The sequence below is a fragment of the Apium graveolens genome, chromosome 5, assembly GCF_009905375.1.
Source record: "Apium graveolens cultivar Ventura chromosome 5, ASM990537v1, whole genome shotgun sequence".
Lineage (NCBI taxonomy): Eukaryota > Viridiplantae > Streptophyta > Magnoliopsida > Apiales > Apiaceae > Apium > Apium graveolens.
This window is the reverse complement of record NC_133651.1, coordinates 127,299,744-127,320,178: the sequence shown is the minus strand read 5'-3', so window position 1 is coordinate 127,320,178 and position 20,435 is coordinate 127,299,744. Positions and strand designations below refer to the sequence as shown.

The window sequence follows — 20,435 nt, the reverse complement described above, 5'->3', positions numbered from 1 at the left end:
GCTTTGGGAGGGTGTGATGGAGGTAATATACACTCAACTATTGAGATTTTTGATCCTCGCATGAATTCATGGATGATTGGGGAATGTATGAGCAACAGTAGGGCGTACACTGGTGCTGTTGTGATGGGAGGTAACATATATGCCATTGGTGGTATAAAGGAAAATGGCGGAATCTTAGACACTGTACGTAAAACTTCTCCAGGCTCTTTTGTATGCTAAAATCCATTCATTTAGTTCAATTACTTGAGGTTTCATCTTATATAATTTTATCACGCCAATGCCAGATGGAATGTTATACGGAGGGATACGGTTGGGAGGTAACCAATCTGAAAGCACTTGGAAAGAGATGCTTTTTTTCGGCAGTAGCAGTTTAATACAGGTAGTTTCAACTTGGAAGGTCTACGTTTGAAGAGTTGGCAGTGAAGTTGCAATTCAAGCAATGAAGTTAATATAGCAGAAAATGAACTGAAACAGATGGTCTGCTTATATGAGTAAAGAAGGCTTCTTATATTTGGAGTAAGAAGTAAAAGATAGGATGATTCTAAAGAAGCAACTGCATACTTTCTGTATGTACCTAATATTAATTCAGGATCAAGTATTTGAAGTTGGTTAAAACTAAGAAAAAAGGCATCACAGCCTGAAGAAAATTCAGATATGCTCGAGAAAATCGGTTTGAACACAGTGTTTGACATTAATATACTAAATATTTCAGAAAATGCAATTACCATACAAATCAGTGGATCTTTGTAATTGATAGTTGTAAAAAAAAGAGGTGCAGGTAAGACCTTCTCGAACTTCAATTGATAATTACGGGTACTATACAAATGCACCTGCTGACCTTTGCTTTTTACAAGGAATGTCCTCATTGCCGTCTATTAGCATTTTCAGTAGTTAAAAAATTCTTAGCTATAATATTTACCTGGTACATTATATGTTAAAAAAAAATAGCAATTTAATGCACCACATCTCTATGAAAAAGGTTTAGACATCATGATTCATTGGCTATATATGTTGAATCAAAATTTCCTTTTATCAAAAATTATACTCATTGTTATTATAACCGATTCTATTGGATTCAAAACAATCCCTTTATTTAAAATTTTAGTTATTTTGTGTTTTAAATTTTTTAGCAAATTCTTATAGATATTAATATTGGAGATACTCTAACAACAACAAAAACATGGATATCTCACTATTAACTTAAAATATAAGGAATTTTACGTGAAATAATGCTCTAACACTCTCCTAAAATGCTCCTTAATAATTACTCCCTTATATTGAAGGAAGCATTAGTGTTTTTTTTTATTTTATTTTCATCAATAATATATTTATTTTCCTCCTAATTTACCTTTTTTTTATAATTTTTACTGATAAAATTTAAATTTAATATTATTAAATTTATAATGATTAATTATAAAAGATATTGTTGAAACTGAAATATACTAGGAGTCATATTTTTTATAAGATTTTCAAATATACATGTCAGGACATGGAGTTGGTTTAACTTTCTAATATTTTAAGACAAGGATAAAACTTACAAACATAATACCAAATTAAAAAACCAAAGATAAGATTATCGAATCTCGTATAGGCAACCTAATAAAAGACATTGGTGTATTAAACTTCAAGTCATTGTAAGAATTAACAGAATTGTTGGTAGAACAATTAGTATTTTTACAGAACAGAATTGTTGGTGACACATGTATTGTCACCTAATTTAACAAGACTATATTGGTTCTTTGTTGAAGTTTGATTTTGATTTTGGATGAGGCGCTCCTGCTTCGCAATCATAATTTGAAGGTAGGAAATTATATGTAGATTTCACTTCAAGTAAATGTTTTTTTTATTATTTTTAGTAAATATGTGAATGAGTGCTCAGATCGAGTCTAAGCTAAGCTCCATAAAAAATTTCAAACATAATTTGTATTTGAAGTTTCCAACTGTGCCTTATAGCAAATTGTTCGTATTAAATTATAGAGAGTAAGGCTGTCTAGTATTATTTTTAAAATTGATATGCAATTAGAAAAATTGTTGGTGTTTTATAAAAATTAGATAATGTTTGATAATATGTTTGATATATATATATATATATATATATATATATATTGATCTAAAATTAAAGAAATTAAAATTTTTGGCGATATTTGATGATGAAATTACTAATAATTTTTGTAAAAATTGAAAAAGACCTTTATAAAAAATTGGGAAACTACTTTCTCAAAAAACACTTTTTATGTTAAAATTATTTTTCAGAAAAAATAGTTTTTAAATTTTATTCAATAGTTATAATTATTTTTAACAAAAAATTGTTGTTGTAGTTAATGTTAAACACGTCCTAAATTTATAATAAATTATAAAGTGATAACTCAATTTTACTTACTTACTTTTGTATTGTGGTGACCGGTTTTCAAATTAAGTCTTTTTTTAAGAAGCAAATAATGTGTGTGTTTTCCTTCCAAAAATGACATGTAGCCAATTTTTTTAAAATATTAAATTAATGGCGGGTAAACTTCAAGTACAACCATAGTAGTTTACTCAAAATAATATTTAAATTTTATTCATCACACTGAAGTCCAATTAAATTGGAGGAAGCTAAAGATGAAAAGAAATTGAGGGCTAGTGAGCAGTGATCAAATTTGATTTGCGTATGCTGACTTTAATTATTAAGAGGTATGCAATGCAACTCTAGAAACAGAGTGGTTGTGGAAATTTGTTTCTTTAAAATAGGGGTTGACCATCTTGATTTGAAAGATGAACAATAAACACAAGCTCATAAATTTAACTTTCTACACATAAAACATGAACATCCCATTCAAAGTTAAACATTAAGTAGGTGACTGATTGCGTCCAAATAACTCGTGTAAGTCACTAGTTCCAAATTCGACTCAAAGTGATCATTAATTAATTTAATATGATCATTTCTATAAAGTTAAAAATTGAAATCACCCAAAATTGAAAAATGGTTACATATAATGATAGAGCTCGTTTTGGGGTTTAATATGATTACTAAAACTTTCCATTTGGCTCACATAATTTTGATGAAATATGGCTTTAATTCTCCCAACTTGTGTTATTTTCAAGATTCTGAAGATTAAAAAAGAGATTTCATCATAATTTTATGAGTCAAAAAATGGATTTTAATAACCATATTGAAGCTCAGAACGAGCCCTACTCTCACGTGTTAACATTTTTCGATTTTGGCAAGTTTCATTTTTTGACTTTAATGGAATGATCAAATTAAGTTACTTGATAATCATTTTGAGTAAAATTTGCAATGAGTGGTCTACTTGAGTTTTTTGGACGCAATCAGTCACCTACTTGATATTTTAACCCGAAAAAAAACACTAATGTATTCATATGCCAAGAGTAAAACCATCATCCATTCTTAAGAAAATATTGAGCCATTTTCATAGGCTAGTGGGTGCACCAACTCGGTTTGATTTTCACCAAGTTTAACCTCTAATCTCACCATCTATGCTCAATCAAAACCTAATCTGCCAACCTTAAACCACCCCCCTTTCTCTCAATATCTTGTGCTATAAAAACAAAATTACATCTCTCATTCTTTTTCATAATCTAATTACTTACAACTCTTATTCACAGAGAGTGAAGCAAAACATGAAGGCTATGAGCAGCATTGCCACTTTCTTCCACTCTTTCTTCTTCCTAAGCTTGCTGTTTCTGTTCGCCAAAGCGCACCCTACAACTCACTACCATCACTTTGTTGTACGTCTGATTATTTATTTTTTTCCTTTTTGGGTATTTTATGGTTGTTTTTAAAAGCACATGTTATTCATACTAGTAATTAAGTGCAATTTTGGTTTGTAAAAGGTTGAATCAACACCAGTGAAGAGGCTGTGCACTACTCACAACGCCATTACCGTCAATGGGCAGTTTCCAGGACCGACCTTGGAAGTGAATAATGGTGATACTCTTGTGGTCAAAGTTGTGAATAGAGCTCGATATAATGTTACCATTCACTGGTAAGTGCATGCAAGTTGTTCAAATGCCCTTTTCGTTTCTTAACGTATAATGCTGCTGCTGCACACTAAAAATTAAATTACAGGCATGGGGTTCGTCAAATGAGGACAGCATGGGCAGATGGACCTGAATTTATCACCCAGTGTCCGATTAGGCCAGGGGAGAGTTATACATATCGGTTCACAATACAAGGGCAAGAGGGGACACTTTGGTGGCATGCACACAGTTCATGGCTTAGAGCCACTGTCTATGGAGCTCTTATTATTCATCCCAGACAAGGACAATCTTATCCATTCCAAAACCCAAACCGTCAAACACCCTTACTTCTTGGTAATTCCTAGTCTCAAACTCAATTTCTCAGTTAACAAATTAGCTCTGCACAATCACTTTAATATTTATTGATGATTATCGTAACAATGATCAGGTGAATGGTGGAATGCAAACCCAATCGACGTTATTAGAGAAGCTACAACAACAGGAGGAGCTCCTAATGTATCTGATGCATATACTATAAATGGCCAACCTGGTGACCTCTACAATTGCTCCACTAAAGGTATCAGTGAAGTAAAATATACTGGGTAGTCTTTTATGTCAAACATGTTTTTCTTCTAGCAATAAATTAATTATGGCTTAAAAGTCGATCACAACTTAAGTCAGTTAACTAATATCAATTTGCTAATGAAAGTCATATAACAGCTCTACTGGCTGCCCTGTTTTGCTTTTCCACAGAAACTGTGATTGTTCCAGTGGATTCAGGAGAAACTAACCTTCTGCGAGTCGTCAACTCTGCGCTAAACCAACAACTCTTCTTCGCCATAGCTAACCACAAGATGACTGTTGTTGGTGCTGACGCCTCCTATGTTAAACCCTTCACCACCAATACACTCATGCTCGGACCAGGTCAGACAACCGATGTGTTAATAAACGCTGATCAAACACCTTCTCGCTACTACATAGCAGCACGTGCTTATGCCAGTGCCCAAAATGCACCTTTTGACAACACTACCACCACAGCCATTCTTGAATACAAAAGTGCACCTTGCCCAGCCAAAGGAACCTCTATCAAGCCTGTCTTACCTTCTCTGCCCGCATTTAATGACACCGCCACAGCAACAAGATTCTCTACCAGCTTCAGAAGCCCCAGAAAAGTTGAAGTACCAACAGACATAGATGAGAGCCTTTTCTTTACAGTTGGTTTAGGCCTAAACAGATGCCCCTCAGGTGCCAACGCTAACACATGTCAAGCTCCAAACCGGACTCGCTTCACAGCTAGTATGAACAATGTATCATTTGTACTACCATCAAACTTCTCATTATTACAAGCACATCATCAAGGGATTCCAGGAGTTTTTACTACTGATTTTCCAGCAGCTCCCCCAGTGAAATTTGATTACACCGGTAATGTTAGCCGTTGGTTATGGCAACCAACAAGGGGGACTAAACTATACAGGCTGAAGTATGGATCAAATGTGCAAGTGGTGTTACAAGGCACAAGTATATTCACAGCTGAAAACCACCCTATTCATCTCCATGGATACGACTTTTACATAATTGCAGAGGGATTCGGAAACTTCAATCCTAAAACCGATACATCTAAATTCAACCTGGTTGATCCACCACTTCGTAATACAGTTAGTCTACCGGTCAGCGGATGGGCTGTCATTAGATTTGTTGCCGACAATCCTGGTAAAATTACTAAACACTGACTTAGAGAAAACAAAAAAGAAAGGGTTCAACATTCTAACGAATTAATTGTTTTGTATGATGACAGGAGTTTGGATAATGCATTGTCACTTGGATGTTCACATCACTTGGGGTTTAGCCATGGCTTTTGTTGTTGACAATGGAGTTGGGGAATTGGAATCTCTAGAGCACCCCCCTGCAGATTTTCCGGTGTGCTAATAGACATCACTTAAGTTACCGGCCTTTAAATAGGGACACTGCCTACTTTTTCCGGTTATAATTCAGTACAATTATTACCCGCATTGGGGTCTGTTTTCTTTCGAATTGGTGGTATTTTTTTGATCAAAAAAAACAATTAAACAGGATCATGAAAAATATGGTCTTCTGCTTTTAACACAGGAGGAGCAAGTTTCTTGGTTGATGGCTCAATACAGTTGTTGTATACTTGTATTTTTTTATATTTATAATTAATTCTACCAGTTTCTTGAGTAAAATTCCATTGGGCTCCTGTCAATGGTATTACATGAGTTTATGATTTTGATTTTCATTTTAAGTGTAAACCTCTCTGTATATGAAAAAGTTGATAGATAAATATGAATTGATCAACATAACTACAAACATGTACAGATCTACCGTAACACTAAGGCAGCAGACAAAGCAAAATCAAGAAACCAAGAAATCTATATAAACACAATAATCTAACTAAAAAACGGAAAATCACACATGCGTTGATCACATACTCATAAGGCAGTCGTACCACAATCCAAGTCCGCTGCAATTTTAGCCAAAGACTGCAAATTACACCTCACTATAGTATCCGCAAAATCGCAAGTTTCCTCCTTGGAATTCCCCTTAGGCACATCAACAACATACGATTCCACAACCACAGTCTCATTCCCTTCATTTTTAGCATGCAAAGTGGTCACCGACCGGTAATTATTCAACCTATGATTTCCACCTACTATGCTAAAACTCATCACATACCTTTCATCGTCTAGAATATCGAGACGTTCTCTACTAGAATCTGCTGGCAAACCTGACACAACATAGACTTCTCTTAGTGATCCAACGCTACCATCACCGACAATGATCTGGCAGCTCTTGAGAAAGTGTTTGTAGGTTTGCGGATTGTTGAAACTCCTGACAAGAGACCACACGGTGGAGAGTGAGGCTGAGATGGTCTGGATCACCGCGGAGCTGCACTGGTTAGGACCGAGAACGTGCGTGTGATGGTTGAGTATGTTCTCCGGGGAAGATATGGATGGGGGGATTGTTGGACATGTTGTAGTGTGAGATGGTTTATGCAAGTCTTGTGTGTTGTGGATCTTTTGGAGTTGAAGAGATGAAGGCATCTTTGAGAAGGTTTTGGGTAGTTGTTATGAGATGTATCACGTTACTTATATTATCACATAACAAATATACATGTTAATATATAAATTTGATATTAAGAAGGAGAGATAAGCGCTATGATGCAAGTACATGAGCGGAGTTAGGACGAGTGTTTTGATAAGACAAGTTGAAGTTGGGATGGAAAAATTGAATAAGATATGGGCAAATGGGTGAGAAAACGCAGCTAGCCGGATGTGCAAGTTGATGATCAAGTTGCATAAATAAATATTTGTTGGACGCATCTTTATTTCATTTTTCTCATCTCAACATCTACGTACTTTCTTTGTAGTTTACGATTTAGTTTATTTATTTATTGTTTACAACCAAAAATTAACATTATAGTACAACGAATATGTAATGTGTGTGGATTGTGAGATCTTTAAGTGTGCGATGGCTTTCATGTACTTTTCTTCTTAAATAATTGCATGGATATATATCAAGTTGCTTCAACTAGGCTATTTTATTACAAGTATCTTGTTATAACTAATGTATATTTTCAGTTTCTTATCGGTGGGGGCAGATGCTCACATATAATATGACAATTTTTAGCGTAAATACACCGAGTCCTTATCATGTACGAGGATTATTTATCACAATAGCATAAGTTTTTAATAGCTTAAGGTGCTGAATTTGAATATGTAATACCTAAGTTTGCAGGTAACTTAATTTTTCGTTTTAGCATACCAGGGCTTTGTTACATTTCAACTTGATGTTTATATACAGGTATAAAAACTCTGATATATCTTTTCAAAGCTCATACTTCACGCAGCAGGCCGATCTAGAAATGGTACTACGCGTTCTTTCTAAAAAAAACTAAATACAGTTTCATCAACAGAATTTGCATTAAAAATCCATCCTCAACTACTATCTCTACTTGCCAAACTTATTGTTATATGTAATTACCCAAATTTCGCCCAGCTATCATGCATTGTAGGAACCATCTACATGTATTGCATCTTGCTGTTTTCTCTTTGAATTTGAGCGAGTTAATGTTGATCTCACGCACATGATGTCGGTGTTCAACGGCTAATTATATCTAAACACCACACTAGTTGGTCAACACTCTTAGAAGGTTAGTGGTCCTGCGGACCCGCCTACGAGAGACAGCCCAAATCACATAATATACATTAAGGGAGTTGAGCTTGTCTAGGTGACTTAGCGGAAAGCCTATACGAGATTGATCACAAAGCACTTCAAAACTATTATGGTAATCCCAATCTTTAATAGATCAAAATTAGTTTCATTACAAAGAAGAAATGTCATGATTAAGAAGTAAGAACACTTCAACTTGTAGTAATATTGATGAACCAATGACATGCAAGACAGAATTTAAAATTCCACGTACCAAATTCATAATTTAGGCAAATGCATAGTAGTCCTGATATTGTTTCAAATTTGAGTCACTAAGTTCAGATGACAGTCTAGATACTGAAGTTCTTCTTGACAAGCTAGCCCCCAGCTGCACATACTGAAATTCTCTATTTAAGGCAGCTCCGAAAACACATCTTGAACAATTTCATACGAATACCATATCGCCTGCAAAAACGTACACAGCCAAACAATGACAAGCAATGTGCCTAAACACACAGACTCTAAACTGAGGGGATGTAATTCTAGTACAATCGTCTGTCTGATCGTTAGTCAAGAGAATAAGTAATGGTTTGTGCCGATTCTTTGATTGTATGAAGGAAAACATAGTGCATGAACATAAATATCAAAGTAAGCATGTAATTTTGAGAGAACTAGACAGATGGAAGTGTACCATAACTGAAATGACAGTTCGGGATGTGTAATTCTTAAATCCTTTGTAGAGAATCATCTTCCCATGAATTTGAGAACTTTTCAAGGCATTAGCAAGATTAAAACATGGCAAACCGCAGACTGAGGCAACAAATCCAGAAACAGCGGAGGCAGCTGAAAGACATGAAGAGGCGGAAAGAGCAATTATGAGAAGCATATCTTGAGCTACAAAGCACACCTTATCTATGTTGTCACACTAATGCAATCCTTTAAAAACTAGTAAATTTTAATTTTGATGAATGGGCTGATCAAAGTATTACTAGTCTTTCAGAGAGCCTTCCCTCAGAAAAAAATTCCCTAAGAAAACTTTATATTATCTCTTTTCTTAATAATTATTAAACTAACAAAAATGCTAAGAAATACAAAGGGTTTGGTGAAATGAATTTATAAGCTTATATTCGAGCAACTATTATAACAGACCTAATATACACTATCAAGAAACTTATCAAGTTCTTTGCTTAGCAGCTTTCTGCAAGATTTTTAGTTCTACAAGAAACAGATTATAGACGTGTACAAATAGAGTAGCTATAAATTTCGACAAAGTGTCTTACCAAATTGTGATTGAGATTTACTTAAACCGGAGGTATCTTTAAAATAACTGACACTTCGACCATATGAGGCGAACATTCCTCCATAAAATCCAATAGACCAAGCTGTGTAAGGCCCCCCGCCTTTATACATTGCTAAAACCCCTTTATCCATAACAGTATGGCAAAGGTCAAGCAACAGATTTCTGAAATAAGACTGCTGAACAGACATCAGTTTAGCATTAGCCTGGATACGACTACTTGCTAGACTTAACGGAGAGCCAAAAATAGCTCCAATAGCTCCAGCAGCCATCCCACATGAAGCTTCTTCATTAAGATTTAGTGGTCTTCCATTATTGGTAGCTTCTAAACTCTGCTTCAAGATCCTATACCAAATGAAGGAAAATTGTGACCTGACAAGCATGTTCTTGTTGTATTGGGCATTTATGTAACCAGCAGTCAGCACATAGACCTAGTTACTTGCTAGACTCTGAAACTAATATACATTATAAAAATGGAATCAACAAGTTTAGTGAAGAAATCATGCAAATCTCAGTAGCTGTCACTTTCTTAAAGTAAAATCTGTAAATCTAAATCAGTTCATGTGTTACATGCAGTACCATTGTCACAGACTTTCACTGTACAAAGATGTTCTTTGGGATCAAGCATAATTTAGCTATTTAATATCTTAAAAATGATCTATTGATAATGTGATTAAGAAAGATAAAGGTTCAAACTTGTAAGGTTAAATTCCTTTTGTCTTTAAAATTAATAGATTATTGTTTCAAGTTATCACTTGGTCTTAAATATACAAGCTGCAACCCATACATTACTCGTGTTATCATGTTTATATATGTATATAATCAGAGTTGATCTCTTTCGCTTGCTGACATATTTCCAATTACTAATATCCTAGTCATATTTCCAATTACAGATTACTAAATAGTAACTGTCTTCCCAATTCAGAGTGTCCCTGATCTTGAGGCTTGCGCCTTGCTGTCCTTTTGCATGTGTGCCTGTGCATGGCTTACTAGGATATTTTTGTACCTTCCTATCCTGTGTCTTAAATTAAACTAAATGGTGACTTAAGAATGTAAAGTATAAATTTTAAAAAAAACAATTTACAAAACACAGACAAAGTAATGTCTCTTTTAAATCTAAGATTTCAAATAGTCGCATCATGCAAGTTTTAGTTGTTAACAATGTTCAACACACTCTCTTACACACATGCTATACTACTTTTTAACTAAATAAAAATTAACCAGGCGTTCTGAATTATGAGTAAAAGGGAATACATGAAAGTAAACTCACTCAAACGATCCGAACTGGAACGCTCTATTTGTGGACTCGACGAACAGTGTAACTGGAAATCTCTGCTTCAAGAAAGTGGCACTGTTAGTATTATCAACTGGAAACAATGAACATAGAATTCTTACACAAACACACAAAAGTAGGCGCCTGTGCACAAGCACCATATATGCAAGTTCTACAAAAAAAAAGACTTGCATACGAATTTTACAAAACTACGAGTGGTTGTTTGCATGTCATGAGAATTACAGGAACTTTAGCTTCTTAGAAGTGATATTTGGTAAAGTTGTAGGAACAAGCAGAGAAGTGTGAGAAGTGTGGGATGGTTTATGTGCAATCAGCCAAAACCAGCAACTTATGCCAAAATGATGTCACACTTTGTCAATCTAACATTTATCTTATAATAAGAACCTCCGTATCACTCTTTATATGAAACACAAATTTGAAACTGGAGATCAGGAGTTCCCTTTTTTTGGAACCAACAAATCCTACACCATCGAAACATATATTGGATCTCTAAGAAATAATCCCTCGTCAATTTGGAGTTGCAAATGTGTTAAAATTAAAAAGTTATTCATATAGTAGATGCTTATACTGCAACCACAAATTTAAGTTACAAATCCACATCTTCAAATTTTGGATGCTTCCGATGTCAGCTCTTCCCCTCATTTTTTAACAGTGTAAAAGTGATGGGCAAAGCCTAAAGATATTAATATGTGACTCATGATTGAAATCCTGCGGAGGCAAGGTTGATTTTACAAGTTCTGCGATTCATTTGAACGACAAACTCTACAGCCTTGCAATAAAAATAAATTTTGCTAATTAATACAATTGAGAAAACTTTTCCTCAGGTCAACCTCAGGTATATACCTGAGGAAATATTCCTAAACGACGTAGGTATGGTATTTATCTCAAAATGTCTATATCTTACGTACACACATTCTGAGCAGTGAGCAGTTCCGAGGGGCTTCATGATCTCTTCTTTCATACTCAATCTCCTTCAAACCAATATTCTTACCACCCAAAATCCAAATATATCCTTGTTTGACCTCTTACTCATATTTAGAATTAGGGTCTAAAATATATTTAGCGTCAATTATTGATGGAGTCAGACGACCAGTCAGAAATTCAGTGTACAGGTGAGATAGATAAGAATGAGTGGTTAAGCATGGAAAAAAATCAAAGTGAAGTGCAGAATATTGAAGAATCAGATTACAGTATAAATGAATACCTCCACGAAGATTTCGATGAACATAATGACACATCAAAGCCTCGTGTAAGTATGGAATTTCCGGATAGTAAAGTTGCTTCGAGTTTTATAAAAAATTTGCTTTAAAACAAGGATTTGCTATAAGAAATATTCATCTACTAAATCAAAAGATGGTATTCTTATAAGAAGATATTTTCTGTGCAACAATGGAGGTTTTAAAGGAGCTGATAAACGTGAAGGGAAGTGAAACATAGAATTGAGTCCAAAAGAATTTGGCAAGGCTCATATGACAGTACACCTAACCAGTGTTGGAAATTGGTATATCAAGAGTTTTTATGCCATTAATACGCATCCAATAATTGTGTCGCCGATAAAAACTCCATCTATGTTGGGCCGATAAACTATGTCATGAACAACAAACCAAGATTGTTAGGGACGAATATCAGAGACGTGGAACTGGTTCTGCTAAAATATCATGTTTGTTAAAAGAAACTGGTCGGACTTCAAACAAGGTCCCTCCATAGCAGGTTAGTTATCATACATTATATAAAGATGGACAATTAAGAACTAGATACAGTACTTCTGAAGTCAATGAAGAATTGGATAATGATCAAGTTGAATCAAATGAAAAAGAAGTTGGTATATTGGAAGCCTGGAAGTTCCGCACTTTTTATGAATCAAGTATATGGAAGGGCAGTGCAGCATCGAAGCCTTATAACTATTGCTTTAATTGTTTTGCATATTATATAACTAAGCAGTTTGATAGTATCAAAACGGATTCATCTGGATGCTGATCTAAGAAGGCAGCCTACTATGTCGGAGACAAGTCAGTTAAATAACATGTCTCAAATTACTATCAAAGATCCCAGCAAGTGTAAAACAAAAGGCAGGCCAAAAATAGCCAGCGGGATCCATCTGGGAAAGAAACGACCCAGAATCAGACTCAAGGAAAGCTGCGCACGTGCAAGAGATGTGGTGGAACAAATCATGATGCACGAAACTGCCCCAATAAGTTAAATGAAGACCAACAAAATGAAAGATGATTTTGTTCATTGTGGATAAGTAGCATAATTTTTTGTCCCTGAATTTTGGTACACATTATGTTGCAGAGTGATCCTAAGCAACATAAACTGTGTAAAATGAACCTACTAGACCCGGGAGTATCAGTATGAGTAGTGCCACAATATACATTATTAACCTTTATTCACTCACAGTAGCAATTTCAGCATTTTAGATTTGATTGTTAAGTTGTTTATTCAAGCAAAGCATCAGGTCACGAGCTAATGAGAGAGAGAGAGAGAGCGGGGGAGGGAGCGGGAGGGAGAGGGGGAGAGAGAGGGAGAGAGAGGGGGGGAGAGCGGGAGAGGGAGCGGGAGGGCGAGAGAGAGAGAGAGAGAGAGAGAGAGAGACCTTGAAATAGGATTGGTAGACAGTCCTTTGTGTAGATGACAAATTATGATAAATGAGTTTGTATCTCAATGACCATCCCAAACGTAGGGATGTGGCACTTAACAATTCAGTTAGTCCTCCTTGAACAAATGGCAATACAATACTTCCCTTAGCAGCATCTCCAGTACCTTCTTTCTCCATTTTTGTTGATGAAGAAAATGACCCTGCCTTTTGTAGCCCTAATTACAATTCACTCCTCTTTAAATACTGAGCATTACGGGGAGGGAGAGAGAGAGAGAGGTTATTTGAAATATGCATAAAACTTTTTCTCCCTTTTGTTTGGCAAGTAGAGCATGCAGCTGGAGAGTGCTTTTTTTGGTAACAAAACAAAAGCCTTTTGGTTTGTAAAACACAGTCTTAAGAGAAACCACTAACATTTCAGATTTTCATAAAGGATAGATGAGGAGGCTCACTAATTTAACTTAATATTTCTTTTAGGGAAGGGTTTTAGTTCACAACCCCGGTGGTTCTAGTAATCACCGAATTGACCCGTATTGTTTCATTGCGGAGGATCTACCGGAATGAGACAATGCAGCAGTGATTTAATTTCTAAAATAATAAAAAATTATATTTTAATGAATTAATTTTTTTCCGATAATAACGGAGTTAAAAATATATAATTAATTTTAACAACCATGTGTTCTATATTATCTAATTTTATTACTATTTCCCATTTATTATCAATTGTATAATGAGTTAAAATTTTTAAATTAAATTAGATATATATAATCGGAAAATAATTAAAATATTAGTTTTAATGAAAAACATAAAAAACCTAGTAACTGAAATGTATGAATGGAGTATTGCTAAAATTGTTTATTGATCGAAAGGTGTCGTCTTTGTCTAAAATTTTTTTGAGTGAATTCTAATCAAATTTAATTTAAATTTTTAAATATGTCAAAATATGTATAATAACACATTTGTACTGTTTAATGAAGTTATGATGAATTAAATATTTTTTTATAAATAATTTTTCCATTTAAAAAAATAAATGAGGATAAAATGGTAGAAAAAATCCCTCCCGCAATGCGTCAATGCGGGAGGTGTTAACCACAGCCCCAACATAAATAAAATACTGCGGCCGGTGGTTGAAGAGCCAAGTGCCACGTTGTTTCATTGCGACTGCCGCAATTAAACAATGCTTCAGGTGGCCGAGTGTATTTTTATATAATTTGGTACAAAAAAATGTTTAACATTCGTGGGGCTAAGTTGTTTTATATTTTTTTATACGAAAATTTGATAAAATTTCATTTTTTTAGTTTTCCACATTTTCAATTTTTAGCATTATATTTGTTTACTATAATTAAAATTTCATAAATTAAATTGGACAACTACAAGAAAAATAAAACATTAAATATTTAATTTCATTCAAATATAATTGAAGTACATTTTTTTAAAAGAAATACATAATAACTTAAATATTTTATTCCGACGAGAATGATCAACCTTTAACGGTGTTGGAGGAACCGCCTTTATCACCCTTATCGTCGTCCTTCTTTTTCTTCGACTTTTCCGCCTTCGCCTCATTTTCCTTTTTTTCTTGCGCTCAAGCGCCATTTGAATACGGCGAAGAGCTATTTCCATGTCTTCTTCTCCCTCGGGCCCGTCGTAAGCAATACCATCAATAATTACTTTATTATTGTCAAAATCATAGTAAAAAACCATTTTTTCGAAAATAGAGAAGAGAATGTTTAGAGAAGAGAAAATGTAGAATGAAAAGAAATGAGATTACAAGAGCACTATTTATAGGCTGAAAATCGGAATTTTAAAAAACAAAAATTAAACTTAGGCACAAAAAAAAATTGCGGAAGCTGAGGGGGGACTGTTGACTAATCTGCCGCAATTACACAATGCGGCAGGAACCACTACAGCAATGCTTCAAAGCGGCAACCCTTTCTGCAGCAATGAGCCAATGTGGTAGATCGGTCAAACTCCTCAACGTTTGACCGGTCAATTTTTATTATTATTGGCACAAAAATTGATATTGATTTAATATTTACACAAAAAATAAGGTTGAATTCACATAAAATTAATAATATAAATTTTATTATTAAAATTGATAATATTATTTTTTTTAACTAAAATAACTCATATGATAATTTTAAAAAATATAAAACTCACAATATTTCGTAATAATAAACTCACAAATTTAAATTCAATATTTAATTTAAATATTTTAGTTTAAAAAATTAATTCAAAAATATCAAAATATAATTTCAAAAAAATATTTAAAAATTCATTTTTAACAAAAAAAATGAATTAGAAAAAATAAAGAACCGTTACATTTAAATCAGCGTCCTCCCACAATTACTCATTGCTGCAAGGGGAGTGGCGCAATGCATGATTGCGGAAGGAACTCTCCTTTAATGGCTCCAAAAGTTGGTTGATAGTCATTTTTAATGGGTCACTCCAGCAATGAAACATTATTGGAGACGTGTTCACAGTTTGTTTGATACTTCATTTCTTCTTCCTTATTTTACAATTTACAATTTATTTTCAACAATTTCAAATTTTTTGGTTATTGATTCATCAAAGGTGATCTCAAAAGGTTAGTTTTTGATTGTTGATGGCTTCTTTTTTATTTAAAGATTGTAGTTCTTCTAGTGAAAATGATAATTACGATTATTATACCCCCGTTAGACGAAACCCCGTAGCTAGTCGTAAGTTATTTGTCGATGAAGATATTGTAAATCTTGATAGTGATGATAATATGAATAATGTTGGTGGTGATAATATTGGTGTTGATAATATTAGTGGTCATAATGTTGATAATGTTGGTGGTGATAATGTTGATTTTGATAATGTTGGTGGTGATAATGTTGGCGGTCATAATGTTGATGATAACGTTGGTGGTGATAATTTTGACGGTGAAAATGTTGATGACGTAAAAGATGAGAAAAATGTTGAGAAAAAGAATCATGTATTTAAGAATAGTAACGATGTTGTGTCTTATGTCGGCAAGATTTTCGATACATTGGATGATACGGAAGCATTTTATAGGAATTATGGTCGAAAAGAGGGATTTGAGATAATAATTAGGAATACTTATAGGCGAACAAACACAAATGAACCATCATACCGTTTATTTATTTGTCGAAAAGGTGGAAGGGTGGGAGCGACGTCGTTGGATTTTGGTAAAGGAAAACGAGTTAGGGAGGTAATTCCACGAACGAATTGTGGTGCTCGAATGTGTGTCGTTCACAAAGTGAAGATGGACAAATGGCAAATTAGTTCGGTGGATTTAGAACACAATCATAAATTGGTGTCGCCGGAAAAAGTTCAATTTTTTCAAAGATCACTCAACATAGATCCTATGACGCGATCATTGATTGAGTTGTTTAACAAATCGGGAATTGAGACGAGCAAAGTAATGAAGTTTCTTAGCGAGATAAAGGGGGTGTTGAAAATCTTGGTTTTTCTAATCAAGACGTACGTAATATCATACGTGATATTCAACGCCGAGTATTTGATTCGGGTGATGCGGAGTGCAGGTTACTTTTGCTACAAGAACTACAAGAAAATAGTTTTGATAATTTCTTTTATCGGGTGGATGTAGATGATGAGAATCGTGTACGGGGTTTGGTATGGGTTGATCCTCGATCCATGAACGCGTACAAGAATTTTGGTAATGTGGTTACGTTCGATTCAACTTTCCGGACAAATAGGTATTGTATGCCTTTCATACCTATTACTGGCGTAAACCACCATTATCAAAATATACTATTTGGATTTGCACTCGTAAGGGATGAGACTAAGACATCATATAAGTGGGTTTTGAGGACATGGTTGGAAGTCGTTGACAATAAACCACCTCGAATAATTAGAACTGATCAAGACATTGCATTGGGAAATGCCATTGTCGAGGTCATTCCTATGCCACAAACAAAGCATACATATTGTACATGGCATATAAGTAGTAAGTTTCTCGAGAAGTTGTCTTATTTGTACACAAACTATCCGGACTTCGAGACAGAGTTTAATGCATGTGTGTACAAGTCGTTGACACCTACAAAATTTGAAGGTAGATGGGAGCAATTAGCCGAGAAGCACGATCTTGAGGATCATGCTTGGTTGAATGACATGTATGCTATTAGAACTCAATGGATTGGTGCTTACACGAAGCAACGTTTTTCCGCCGGCATGACTAAAACTTCAAGAAGCGATTCTATAAATTCTTTTTTTTTATGAATATGTGCAATCATCTACCGGTTTGAAGGAATTTATTGAGAACTCCCAAAAGGCTTTGGAGACACAATATCTGAAGGAGGTTAAAGCCGATTATGACACTGAATAATTGGAAAGGAGATTAGTTTTGCACTCGTCCTTGGAAATGCATGCATTCGAAATCTACACGAAAGAAATGTTCAAACATTTTTAAAAAGAGCTTATGAAAAGTACATGTTACATCGTGAACAGTGTCAAAAAAAATGGAACTTATATGTCGAAACTGTATTTGGTTGAGAAGGCTACCCTGCCGGAGAATTGCAGAAGAAAATATCGAGTGACGGTTTTCATGTACGAAAAAATTGAATGCTCGTGTAAGAAGTTTAAACATTTCGGGATGATTTGCAAACACATAATCCGTTATCTTGACAAAAAAATAAAAAATCAAGATACCGGAAAGTCTCATCATGGGTAGGTGGACAATGAACGACAACAAAATTGCGGGGCCTCTTCCATATGCTCCTCCCGCTATTGGTAATGATGGTGCGTCACAACCATTAAGGTATGGTGCATTGTGCAAATCTTTTCAAGATTTAGCTGCTTTCGGTAGTTGTTCCGTTTCACTGTATAAATACTTAATGGGTGTGATTGATAGAGAGAAGAGATACTTGGAAGATGCTTTTACGGATGAAGAGCGTAGCGAAAGAACCCATGAGGCGAAAACTCAAGAGGACTACCAACATGATCCAATATTCGATCCTCCAAGGTCGAAAACTAAAGGAAGAAAAAAATAAGAAGATTTAAAAGTGGAATTGAGACGACAACTTCAAAGATCAAGATCAAGCCTCGCAAGTGTTATTATTGTGGGGAGATCGGAGGAGAACATGATGCAAAAAACTATCCCCTAAGGGAGGAGCTCACGTACTGCCCCTCTCCAACGGGCTCTATCTGGCCATCAAGAAAAGCGTACCACTCATCCCGATACTGTCTCAGAGTAGTCATATGTTGGTCCCTCTGCCAACGAGATAACATGTCCCTCCGTAGAGCAGACATGTCAATAGGATCATCTGGAATATGCTGCAGCATACCGGACTGTCTCAAGACTTTGTCCTGCATGACATACTCGACAATCTCGAAGCAAATAAGTGGAATACGGCCGAGACTCATATATGAAATGTGGCGCCCTCCAAACCCGGGTCAGAAATTTGGGGTCCACACACATATACATACCTTATTTATAACCTGCTTATAACAATAATAAAGATAATAGTAATATGCAGTGACCCTACTTACCAACTACCACGGACCGCAACAGGTTAAAGTATATCCACAAGCCACACACACACACTTATATTACAAATGTCCAAATCCCAATTATTCAAACTTAGAACTGAACATTAAATATTATTACAGATTTTTACAAACTTAAACTATCTCAAAAGCTGCCAGCTAGCTTAACTCGATCAACGTGGACCCCTAGCTCTTGCACTGGATTGGGGATCCTCGCTACCAACTGGTTCCTTCTTAACTGGAAAAGAACATAAACAATATCGCACAAATGAGCTAACTAGCTCAGCAAGTCACAATGACAAGACTGAGAATAATGATCATCAAGTGAAAAGGATTAAGGTATCAAGTGAACAAGGATTAATGATTTAGAATTGTATATTATATTTTTATTTTAAAAACCAAGGTTAGGCTGCTGATCAGTCACGCACTAACCCCGAGAAAGGCACACAACTCTGCTCTAATTACTGGATTCAAGGCACATATTGGCCTAACTTGACCACCGATCTGGTCTGACCACGAATCTGGTCCACAATTTTATAAAACAATCCAATTCTAACATAATAACAGAATAAACAATGTAAAACAATAAACAAAATCATAAGCAACATTGGATATTCAATCTTCACAAATGATCAATATGTCAATTTCAAAGAATGGTTGTTAGGTAATGAAAGAATTGGATAACAAAAGAATCAAAGTTTCAAGGTTGCAAGGATTTGGTCTTTCAAAGCATAAGGTACAATGGTTTGAGTATGTAAGCAATTTGAGTCAGTGCTTGGCATTTAGTTTGTATGTATTTGTGGAGTAGTATCGTATCTCTGTGATTCGTATTCGGGTATACAACAATCAATGGTTCAGAAAGAATAAGGTTTACGGCTCAAAGATCAACAACTGGAATCAAGGTTTAGGGTTCAGTGCTTCAAAGCATTTGGAATATAGAATGGAACTATCAATCATCTACAATTAATTTCGAGAAAGTTCAGAACACTTGCCTGATATTAGCCTGCTATACTTCTCTAACTTCCAATCACAATCTCCTACTCCTCGACTATCTGTTTCCCTTTCCTACACCTTGCCTCTTCTGGTCACATATCATAAACATCTATCAATACTTAACTCATACGATTCTATTTGATATACACTTCTATCTACCCTTCATTTTACCCAAATCCGATTAACGGATTGAAAGTTATGTTATAAACAAGTAAACACCAAACATATAGACCGACAGTCAAGCAACAAGTCACATATAACACGTAACATGTCAAACAATCAATGATATATCATTTATAAAGGAGTCTCAGGTCATAAACAGGCTTTCGTGTATTTAATATGATTTTTAAAATATTTTTCGGAATTAAAACGGGTCGTTGGATAAATTTTAAAGCAATAAACAAGGTTCGGTTGGCCAAATCTGGCTTCAAAACAATTTTATAATAATTATCGAGCCTTGAAAATAATATTTTAAAGCTCGAAACTATTTTATGGAATTTTTAAATCATTTTTAAATAATTAAATCTAATTAAATAATTAATTAAAATCAATTAATAATAAATTAAATCAATTAATCAATTAATTTTCAAATTAATTGACCAATTAATCAATTAATTATTAACTAAAATTAATTAACTAAT

General features: G+C 34.6%; 4 protein-coding genes across 5 annotated transcripts; 2 read left to right on the top strand and 2 right to left on the bottom strand.

The window, feature by feature from the left end:
- Positions 1-3,589: 3,589 nt before the first annotated feature.
- Positions 3,590-6,090, top strand: LOC141724474 (laccase-12-like). Of its 2 annotated transcripts, none has more exons than XM_074526633.1 (6): positions 3,590-3,726; positions 3,832-3,983; positions 4,067-4,311; positions 4,406-4,534; positions 4,711-5,667; positions 5,753-6,090. In XM_074526633.1, the coding sequence occupies exons 1-6, from the start codon at positions 3,619-3,621 to the stop codon at positions 5,881-5,883; spliced, it is 1,722 nt and encodes a 573-aa protein (XP_074382734.1). In that variant the 5' UTR covers positions 3,590-3,618; the 3' UTR covers positions 5,884-6,090. The 2 variants fall into 2 exon arrangements, with proteins under 2 accessions (XP_074382734.1, XP_074382733.1); XM_074526632.1 differs by having other exon boundaries at positions 4,678-5,667.
- A 142-nt stretch (positions 6,091-6,232) lies between these two features.
- Positions 6,233-7,243, bottom strand: LOC141724476 (abscisic acid receptor PYL4-like). The gene has a single exon (XM_074526634.1). The coding sequence runs from the start codon at positions 7,014-7,016 to the stop codon at positions 6,405-6,407; it is 612 nt and encodes a 203-aa protein (XP_074382735.1). The 5' UTR covers positions 7,017-7,243; the 3' UTR covers positions 6,233-6,404.
- Positions 7,244-8,253: 1,010 nt separating this feature from the next.
- Positions 8,254-13,712, bottom strand: LOC141661444 (mitochondrial dicarboxylate/tricarboxylate transporter DTC-like). Its single transcript, XM_074468452.1, has 5 exons — positions 13,309-13,712; positions 10,692-10,753; positions 9,405-9,766; positions 8,816-8,967; positions 8,254-8,589 (listed from the first exon to the last, which is right to left on the bottom strand). Exons 1-5 carry the CDS (start codon positions 13,486-13,488, stop codon positions 8,536-8,538), a joined length of 810 nt encoding a protein of 269 aa, XP_074324553.1. The 5' UTR covers positions 13,489-13,712; the 3' UTR covers positions 8,254-8,535.
- A 1,485-nt stretch (positions 13,713-15,197) lies between these two features.
- Positions 15,198-17,535, top strand: LOC141660371 (protein FAR1-RELATED SEQUENCE 5-like). The gene is made up of 3 exons (XM_074467351.1): positions 15,198-15,264; positions 15,936-16,838; positions 16,904-17,535. Exons 1-3 carry the CDS (start codon positions 15,198-15,200, stop codon positions 17,533-17,535), a joined length of 1,602 nt encoding a protein of 533 aa, XP_074323452.1.
- Positions 17,536-20,435: the final 2,900 nt, after the last annotated feature.

Coding starts and splice junctions, on each gene's coding strand:
- LOC141660371 (XM_074467351.1), top strand. CDS start 15,198: ATGCGGCAGGAACCACTACAGCAATGCTTCAAAGCGGCAACCCTTTCT. Junction 15,265..15,935: donor TGCAGCAATGAGCCAATGTG/GTAGATCGGTCA, acceptor TTTTATTTAAAG/ATTGTAGTTCTTCTAGTGAA. Junction 16,839..16,903: donor TCGGGTGATGCGGAGTGCAG/GTTACTTTTGCT, acceptor GGGTGGATGTAG/ATGATGAGAATCGTGTACGG.
- LOC141724476 (XM_074526634.1), bottom strand. CDS start 7,016: ATGCCTTCATCTCTTCAACTCCAAAAGATCCACAACACACAAGACTTG.
- LOC141724474 (XM_074526632.1), top strand. CDS start 3,619: ATGAAGGCTATGAGCAGCATTGCCACTTTCTTCCACTCTTTCTTCTTC. Junction 3,727..3,831: donor CTCACTACCATCACTTTGTT/GTACGTCTGATT, acceptor GGTTTGTAAAAG/GTTGAATCAACACCAGTGAA. Junction 4,535..4,677: donor CTACAATTGCTCCACTAAAG/GTATCAGTGAAG, acceptor GTCATATAACAG/CTCTACTGGCTGCCCTGTTT.
- LOC141661444 (XM_074468452.1), bottom strand. CDS start 13,488: ATGGAGAAAGAAGGTACTGGAGATGCTGCTAAGGGAAGTATTGTATTG. Junction 10,754..13,308: donor TCTACCAATCCTATTTCAAG/GTCTCTCTCTCT, acceptor TTCTTGAAGCAG/AGATTTCCAGTTACACTGTT. Junction 9,767..10,691: donor TTCCAGTTCGGATCGTTTGA/GTGAGTTTACTT, acceptor CATTTGGTATAG/GATCTTGAAGCAGAGTTTAG.